General features: G+C 49.7%; 2 protein-coding genes across 2 annotated transcripts in view; one reads left to right on the top strand and one right to left on the bottom strand.

The window, feature by feature from the left end:
- The window catches only part of LOC104462442 (60S ribosomal protein L36a), a gene marked incomplete at its 5' end in the record, with an annotated part of 2,378 nt that extends 177 nt beyond the window's left edge, over positions 1 to 2,201 (top strand). The window contains 3 exons of the mRNA XM_010074374.1: positions 94 to 161; positions 1,928 to 2,050; positions 2,131 to 2,201. Of these exons, the coding sequence (XP_010072676.1) occupies positions 94 to 161; positions 1,928 to 2,050; positions 2,131 to 2,151 (212 nt within the window). The remainder of the gene's footprint in view (positions 1 to 93; positions 162 to 1,927; positions 2,051 to 2,130) is intronic.
- Positions 2,202 to 4,550: 2,349 nt separating this feature from the next.
- GLA (galactosidase, alpha) lies at positions 4,551 to 8,877 on the bottom strand. Its single transcript, XM_010074373.1, has 6 exons — positions 8,701 to 8,877; positions 8,323 to 8,500; positions 6,846 to 6,937; positions 5,764 to 5,925; positions 5,013 to 5,210; positions 4,551 to 4,814 (listed from the first exon to the last, which is right to left on the bottom strand). Exons 1-6 carry the CDS (start codon positions 8,866 to 8,868, stop codon positions 4,551 to 4,553), a joined length of 1,062 nt encoding a protein of 353 aa, XP_010072675.1. The 5' UTR covers positions 8,869 to 8,877.
- Between the last annotated feature and the right edge of the window lie 69 nt (positions 8,878 to 8,946).

Genomic DNA, 8,946 nt, shown 5'->3' with positions numbered 1-8,946 from the left:
GGATGGCTGTGGGCTGAGCATGCGGCTGTGGGAGAAGGGGGATTACTTCTGGGTAGTGAGGTGTCGCCTAAACAGAACCATTTCCTCCTGTAGGAAAAAGACGCTACGATAGGAAGCAAAGTGGCTATGGAGGCCAGACAAAGCCCATCTTCCGTAAGAAGGTGAGTGCTGCTCCTGAAACTCTCTTGGCAATCCACATGCCCAGCTGAAGGACATTTCAGCCTCCTGCAGCCTTGCGGTGGTCTTGTGCTTAAGCCATGTTACGGCAGCTCTGTGCTGGTAGTGCTGTCCGGGGGGGAGTGTAAGCTGCCTGTCCACCTGTGCTCATCTTTCCTGCTGTAGTGCTGTCCGGGGGGGAGTGTAAGCTCCCTGTCCACCTGTGCTCATCTTCCCTGATGCTTCTTTCTCATATTGATGCTCCTTTCTTTGCAGGAGTGACATAGCAAGAGCAACATAGCGTGTGTTTGCAGAGCAGGTTCTGCAGGCAGCCTTGATGATGCAGGGCAGCAGGGTTTTATTGGAAGTGATGCTTTTAATGAAAGGAGTGTTTTTGTCATTGCTTGCCAAAGAGGAAGAGTACGGTGAAGGGAAGGGGAGCCTGCTGCTTGCTTTCCTTACGTTCTTGAAGTGTCAGTAGTTTATCACTGAAACTTTGTGCTGGGTTTGGAGGCTCTCTGCATAGTGATGCTGACTCCACTGATAAGGGTATGATACAAGTGAAGCCTGTGCAGCTCCTGGGTGTACCACAGAACATGACATCATTTTCTTGTAGTCGGCTGTCTCTGTGGAAACCCATATTGGTGAGACAGTGAGAGCTGCTGCGTTAGGCCTTTCGTGAGAGTCTCAAAGCAGCAGTGGAAGGGCAGCAGTGCATTCTCTTACAGATGAGTTGCAGAAACCTGCTGCTGTCATCCTTCCTCTTCAATGTGGGTACCTGGGACTGTAGTCTTGCAGCATGTTTTCCCTCTGTGCCTCTGTGTACCTCCAGCCAAGGAGTTGGGGGCAGGGGGGCAAAATCTGTGATACTTACAGCAGGGAAGCAAAACCCGATGGGCTGATTTGTTATAGTTTCTGTGTGAACTGTTTAGTTACGCTTATAGAGCTACTTGTCTCGTTGCTGGAAAGCCCTGGTGTTCTGCTGGAGATGTTCAGGAAGTCTTCAAGCAAGAAGAAAAAAATGAGCAGTTTTTCAAGTGGACTTTCTGCCAGGAAGTGGGGAGACCTTGCAGAAAACACTTCTCCAAGCAGGGTACCCAAAGGAGCTGTGCTGTTCTTGCAGTTTGGCAGCGTCCACGTGTGTGTACGCTGCCATCCCCATTATGGTTTGTTCTCAGTCAGCAATATATGGATGAATGGATGAGGCTTATAACAGGTGGTTACAGCTCTGCCCAGTGGCTACAGTAGCCTCGCAGCTTTGTATTCTTGCCTTTGTAGTTTGGGTTTCATCTAACTTCTCAGTAGCTGTGGGTCTGCATCGAGCACATTGTGTCACTGCTCCTTCTGAGAAAGGTTTGTCAGCTGTGCTCCTTTCAGGTGTTTCTTCTGCCTGGTGTTCTGCTGAAATCCTCCTGAGCACTGTCAGCGTGTTCTCCCACACTGCAGAAGTACCTGTTCCTTAGTGCGTTCACTGGCACAGACTTTGTTCCAGTGTGGCTCATCCCTGCAGGGAACCAGCCTTGCCCCACTGAATGCTTTTGCCTGTGTCCTTTGTTGTGAAGGCACAGATCCACCCTACTCCTGCACTGGTCCTTAGGTGCCTTCTTGCTTTTAATGGAGGGGGCCTAACTGTGTTCATAGTCTTTTCCTTTACACTTTGAAAAGAATCTGCAGAATCTTCAGGAGTGCAGGTAACAAGCTTTTCCTGAGAGCGGCAATTTGTCTGCTTGTGGACATTTTGTTCACTGATAATGCTCTGCTCTTCTCCCAGGCGAAGACCACAAAGAAGATTGTGCTGAGGCTGGAGTGCGTGGAGCCCAACTGCAGGTCCAAGAGGATGCTGGCAATTAAGAGGTGCAAGCACTTTGAACTGGGAGGAGACAAGAAGAGAAAGGTATGTTTGTGTACCAAGAGTGCTGAGGAAGGGTGGTGACATTCAGTGGTGAATAAACTCTTGTCTCTTCTGTCTTACAGGGCCAGGTGATCCAGTTCTAAGCTCCATCCTACTCTTGTTATGGACCATATTAAAGTATTTGGAAATGATCATTGCTTGTTTTTCTGTATCTTCGCTCATTGGTGGGGTGGGACTTGCAAGTACATCAACACAACAGGAAGGTGTTGCTTGCAGAGCTGCTTAGTAAATTAACAGTTTGTAATCTGAAGGCCTTTGAAAAAGACCTGTCAATGGCTGGGATCTCCTTACTGTGTTACTGGGCAGTGTTTTAGAATATATGTAGAGCCTGAGGCTCTGATGGATTTTTGTACCAGTGGCTTTTCTGTGTGAGCATTATGCTGCTGCTTTTCTCCAGGCTTATTTATCAGCTTCTACATATCTTCAAAAGGGCCTCCTCTAAACTCCTGCAGCTTGTTTCATTTAAAACAGTTCATATCTCTATTACAGCAGTTCCATTTCAGGAATGGTGCAGTGAATTTGAATTGTTGGTAGATGAGTAGTGATTGGGAAAAAAGAAAAAAAAAGCAGAGCTGCCTGAGTAGGCCTTTTTCCTCTCCAAGCCCTTCCCTGAGAGGAGAGGCAGGTAAGATTCCATGTACCCAGCAATGGTTTCAACACAGTAGGGACTAGAGTAATCCAAATTCTCCGCAGCAGCCCCTGCCCTTGGCTGTAGGCCCCTCTTCACAAACAGGAACAGCTGTACTGCTCTGAGGGGCAATGCATGGCCGAAGGCCCTGGAGCAGCCAGCAGCTTTAGTAGCAGGGGCTTTATTTGATGAAGCATCGCCTGCACATGGCAGCAGTTGTGTTCCGTGGCTCAGCTATACCTGTATGCAGTCGCTGTGGTACAGTAGCTCGGAGACAGTGGGACAGCTGCACCCCCATGGTTCCCCCACCTGCGTGCTGTCACGCTGAGAGTGATTGTGTGACAGGTCCCAGCTGCCTGCCCTGTGTCTGACTGCTCTTGGCACCTCTGCTTAGAATTTTCTATAAAAGAAAAAGCAGGAGCACAGCACTAAATTTTCAAATGAGTGGTGACTGATAAGCAACTACCAAGAGCGTACTACATGCCAGGACAGCCTCCCGGGGCTTTGAGGGGATCACCCACTTGGGGCAGCACTGTGCTGCCTGCCAGTACAAAGTCTGCTGTTGGCAGGTACTGGGAGCACAATGCACAGCTCTTAGCTTTCTTGTAGTGGAAATAGAACTGCAAGATGGAGACGTGCCTCTTCACATCATAGAGGCTGAGAGCTGTTCATGAACAGTAACAGCATCTGTATTTTTACTTGTTCAGTACTGGCTGATGGGACTGGCGATTTCAAACTCCTGCTGCTTAAGCTGTTAGCCACACTGGCTTTGGCCTCTGCCTGCACAATGGACTGTATGGCTTCATTGTGTCAGCTTTATTAGAGTGCTGTTTCTAGTAATCATGACAAATTTCACTAGAACTTAGTGACTGGAACAAACAGGCCTGTTTTCTAAAGGCTGACTTAATTTCAGGTACCATGCTGTACACCTGTGCAGTGGAACTAAGAAAAAGCCTTTTTTAATTGAAGTGTTTAATCACAGAAATAAGAACAAATCAAGATATCTTGATTGTGTAGTAGTCAGAACACAACTTCTACATGATGGTTGCATAAGTACTTAAGTGCCTATCTCAGAAGGACCTGTGTTATTCAACCTAAAGGCTACTGCCAGCAGTGGAAAGCAAGCACACAGGTATTTCTGGAAGGCAGCTCACTGAGGAAGGGGACCCCAGTGGCCCCATGAAGAGTAGAGAGGGAGTTGTCATCTAAAGTGAAGTGACAGCCACTGGTGAGAGGATAAGGAGAAACCCTCTAAAGGCTGAGTCCTAAGCTATGATAATCACCTCTATACTAGCCGGGCAGCTGTTAAGAAAGTAGTTGCTAAGAAGTGCTGAACTGATTCAGGCCAGTCCCTGAGTTGTCAGAAGGTGGAAGTAGATACCCATGCTCTGTGGACTTTTGCGTTTCTTCAGCAGGCATACGAGTAGCTTTTCTTGTTCTAGGATGGTGTGTCCTGGCCTGGAAAAGCAAGAGCAAGGCAGCCAGAGTGTTTCCCTATTGGGCCTGAAGTGCTTGAGGAGAGCTGTAAGGTGCTGCATGTATCCTTTGCATTTCTTTGGTTGATAGCAGCTGTAGGCATTAACAGCTGCCCTGCTGGGGACCTTCCAGCCCCTTGGAGAAGGAGTTAGGCGAGATGCCAGAGAAAGGGTAAACAGAAGAGAAGCAGCACCCCTTTCTCTGTTGTCTCTTGGTGATGGAGTGATGGGTGTTTGTCACATTAGGCTGAAGGTTTCAAGTCCAGGTTAGAAGCACTCAAGTAGTGAATGCCTGAGATAACAAAGGCAACCTGCTTGGAAGAAAGGAGCAGGCTATTTGTGACAAGTTTTAGACATTCAGAGGCTGTCTCTGTGCTTCCTATAGTGCCACTACTTTCAGCAGCACGGTGCCCGTTGGGTTCACCTCCACACTCAGGGAGGAGACCCAGCTGTAAACGCCCCAGTCCCTGCTGGCTGGCAGGACCTGCCGGATGGAGCATGCTGGGTTGCAGGCCAGCCCATTGCCGAGGAAGGTGAGGGGGAAGGTAAAGTTCTGGGGTCCCCCAATCTCCTGCTGGTTCAGCACTGCCACAGCGTAGGCTTGGCCAGACAGGGGCCGCTCCCACAGCTCAAAGTTCTTGTCCTGCTGAGGAGAAAATAAAATCAGGGCTTATATTAGGGCAGAACTGATGGTCTTCATGCCTGTCTGTTTAAGTGGGCTCAGTGGGCTTTTCTTCCCAAACCCTGAGCACTCTATACTCTGTGTGTCCGCAGTGTCCCCTTTCTGAGGAGGCTTGCTGCCTGTGCCCCACACTGCACCCCCAGCCTGGTCCTGCCGTACCTTGGTGATCTGGTATCCTTGTTTGCCCAGTGGGTCCTGGTTGATGGCGATCACCTCTTTGTTCTGGAGCAGCCACTTGGCCTCAGGACTAATGTGCCGCAGGTCATTGGACATGAAGAGGGGAGCTGCCATAATAGCCCACATTGCCATCTGAGTCACCGCCTGGTCCCAGCTCAGCCCAAAGTTTCCAATCACCAGCTGTGACAGGAAAACAAGCCTGGTAATCCTGCCTGCCAAGGAGAAACCGGGCCACCAACCTGAGTAAATGACAGGATGCCAAGGGTGGGATCCCTAATTGGGGACTGATTAGATAGGCTGAGTACCAGGAGCAGTACCAGCTGGTTGGGAAAGGCAAGTCGTAACTAGTGTGCCAATTTAGGATGAGCCATTGGTGAAGGTAAAGAAGGATCTGGATAGACAGCATTTAAGAATCTGCTTTTGGATGCAGCCTATTCCTTCCTTGCAATGCTGGCACCCAGCCTGGCACCCAGGGGTTTTCCCTCTGGTGGGAGATCAGCACTTTGGAGACTGTCTCCCACTGCCATGCCTGTGTTCTGAACAGGCACTGCTTGTAGAGGATGCATTACACAGAGACCATGCTTCCTCGGTACTGCCCACAGCTGTAGTTCTCTTCCCCTTCCCCTCAATGTTTCCTCCCACCAATTCTCTCCCTCCTCATCCTTCTCAGCCTACAGCCAAGGAAAGGATTTTTTGCTGGTACTGCAAGGGAGGTGGGCGTTGCTCTACTTGCCATGTCAGGATCATTCCAGCCCCCAGGCCCAGCGATCTTCACAATGCTGTCCTGGTGAAGTGCTGTCCAGTCCAAGATACTCTTGATGCTTCTCCAGGAGTCATAGACATCATAAAAGTTCCTCCAGTGATTGCAGTACTGTTTGATCTCTGTGTAATTGGGCTGCCAAAACAATGAGTTTGATTAGCCAGAGAGTCTGTACAAGAACAAGACTGTACACAAGGCTAGACTGGATCAGAGATAATTGTGGGAGAACTATGGTAACAGCTTTCATCACCTGCTATCTGGGTGACTTTGTGTTGGTTCCCTAGGACACCTTGTGCCCAGTAACCCGAGTCGGCCACGCTCCAGACAATACTACTGCTTCCCTTGAGAGAATAGTTGTGGCCACCTAGCTCTGTTACAAAATTCCTTTGATCGCTACTTTACTGAAGGTGTGACAGGGCCAGTGGGATTAAACTGTGACATCCCAGTAATTACTGTCATTTACTGGGTTTACACTCTTAGGTGACTAATGCATTTAACTCCCAGTGGGAGGGAATGGCAGCATCCTGTCATGGTAGCACAGGGGAAGCCAGCTATGGATTGAGAGCAACATGCCAGTCAGGGACCCTGGCTGGTAGAAATCTGTTGGTAAACAAGGTGGAAAATTCCTATTAAAGAGGCTGTCCTAAAGCCTCTCTCCTGGTCCCTAGAGGAGACTAAGGCTGAGTCTGCAGCACTCTCCATCCAGGAGGAATAACACCAAACTATCTGCTAGCTATGTGGCTGCACTGCCAATGTTTTGTGGCTTGGTTCCTCGGAGACAGAAAGCAGATGGATGCAGCGGTGTTCTCTGGCATGCTCCAGCTGGGCTGTACCTTCATGCTGCAGGATCCTACTGAATTCTTTTCAGGAGAGTAATGACTTGCCTCAGGTATACTTCAGCATTTGAGGAAAAAGTGGTTTTCCTTCACCTTAAAGTCTTGTTCTCTGTCAGACCAGAGAGCAGCAAGTTTCTCAGGAGGCTGTTTCGCAGTATTAATGCTTTTCTGTTCTTCCCACTTTCAGCCCCAGGATAAGCCTTGAGAAACACTCCTTACCTGCTGCATGGGCCTCAAGTAAAAAGGCCACTCACAGGAGTACACAATACTCCTTCCAGTCTTGTTCAGGGCCAGAGACATATGCCTGTAACCTAAAGAAAGAGGACAGAGGTTACACAATGTCTTTGGTCAAACAGAGGAACTAATACAATGTCACAGGTTCAGGTTTCAGTTCAACTCTTACAAAATCAAGGCTGAACACACTATGGCAGCTGAAACATCACTAGGAGGACAGGGGAGCTTATAGTCTGTAGCCAGGCTCCTGCCTCCCAAAGATAGGTGAGCTTCTTCACAGCTTTGCTACAGGTCATGGGCAAGCTTACTGCTCCAAGACTGCTAATCTCTTTGTACATACAGCCATGGGAAGAGGCTGCAGTTTTGCTGTGTGGCATTTTTCCCCTCTAGATATCTGTGAAATAACAGCTGGAATATCAAGCTGCTGGGTACAGCTTCGCTGGGTATTGTTGCAGGAGTTATGTTCTTATGGGGCCTTTGCACCATATGGACTCAACAGGAATGCAAAAGCTTTTTCCTGTCTTCGTCCCCAGACAGCCCTGTTAAGTCCCTTTTGATCAGCAAAGAGGAAATGAAATTTGCTCTCTCCCCTGGAACTGCTACAATACACCTGGATTTTTGTCTGGGTTATACATATGACCCAATAAGAGCTTTAAGCTCAGCTGTCATTTACGGCGCTGAGCTGTGCTCCTGGCTGTGACAGCTGGCATATGCCCCACCAACTGGCTTCAGTGGGATTGTTACTAGAGCACGTTCTCCCTGACAGGGAGAACCAGGACTGCGTGCAGGATTTCTGCTGACAAATGCCATGGGGCTGACTATGCCGGCAGCAAGAGCCCAGTCAAGAGAAAACCACCTTTGCCTGTGTGCAAATAACTTCTGAACTGGGATTTATACTGGCATGCTTTAAAGTGAAAGCCCCAGTAGGATTTTCATGCCATAATTCCCCTCATTTTTTTCAGTTAAAAGCCCTGATAACTGTCCTTTTTACGTCTGACACAAGCTGTTCTATCTTCAAGCTGAGCCGCGCTGACAGGGCCTCACCAAAGGAATTAAAGGTTAAGTGTGTGAAAATGCTTTGAGCTCTCTAGTAGTGGCACTGCAGAAGGGCAAAGTCTCTGCTGTGTTAAGAGCTGAGGCACCAGTCTGAACAGAGAGCCCCCAGAGTATGCAGCTGATGTTTTCCTTCTCAGCATGGTGCAGTCTCTGGTGTGAGAAAGCTGCTTTTTCAAGCTATGCATACCACTGAAAGCTCCAGGAGGCTGAACTGGTAAAAAACACTTGGGCCAGTAATGCTCACTACCTTGGGCTTGGGAACAGTCTCATACCTGCTTCTGTAAGCAAATCCCTTAAACAAGTAAGCTCATGGAAAAGCCCTAGTGCCCATCCTGGGCCTAGAATTGCTGCTGCCTGCAGAATATTCCCACTCTATAGTGCAGTGCTGCCTCAAGCCCACACATACCTTCTGCCAGCAGCTCCAGTGTGCCAGTGTTGCAGCCGTCAAACTTCAGCAGGTCCACGCCCCAGGAGGCGAATGTTTGGGCATCCAGATCATAGTGGTTGTAACTGCCAGGGAAGCCAGCACACGTCTTGTTCCCAACATCACTGTAGATCCCCAGCTTCAGCTTCTTGGCGTGGACCTGTGCAGAAAGAGCACTGGGGATGGGGCAGCTGCGAGGCTGGTGGAAGTGGAGCTGGGCCAGCAAGGGAAGCAAAACCCCACTCCGGCAGGCAGGGCCTTACAGCTTCTGAGCTACAGAGCCCTCTCTTCCCCTGCTCCCAGCATGGCTGCGGCTCAGGTCCCCGACTGCCATCACCCCCCTGTGCCACGGTGGGCAGCTCTCCCGTAGTCGGCCAGCTTGCGGATCCCGCGGGGGAACCGTTTTGGGTCAGCCTGGAGCCTGCCGTGTTCATCCCGGCTCGGGGCCATCCAGCAGTCATCGATGCAGACGAACTCGTAGCCTGCATCCCTCCAGCCCTCGGCAACCATCACATCAGCCATCTCCATGAAGAGCTGCTCGCTGGGCACGGGGAGGCAGCACGACCGAGAAAGAAAGCGGAGAACGTGGCGGCCCTATTTCTGGCA

Source organism: Pterocles gutturalis, unplaced genomic scaffold (assembly GCF_000699245.1).
Source record: "Pterocles gutturalis isolate BGI_N339 unplaced genomic scaffold, ASM69924v1 scaffold18297, whole genome shotgun sequence".
NCBI lineage: Eukaryota > Metazoa > Chordata > Aves > Pterocliformes > Pteroclidae > Pterocles > Pterocles gutturalis.
Note: the sequence above shows the minus strand (reverse complement) of the source record. Positions and strands in the feature narration are given on the sequence as shown.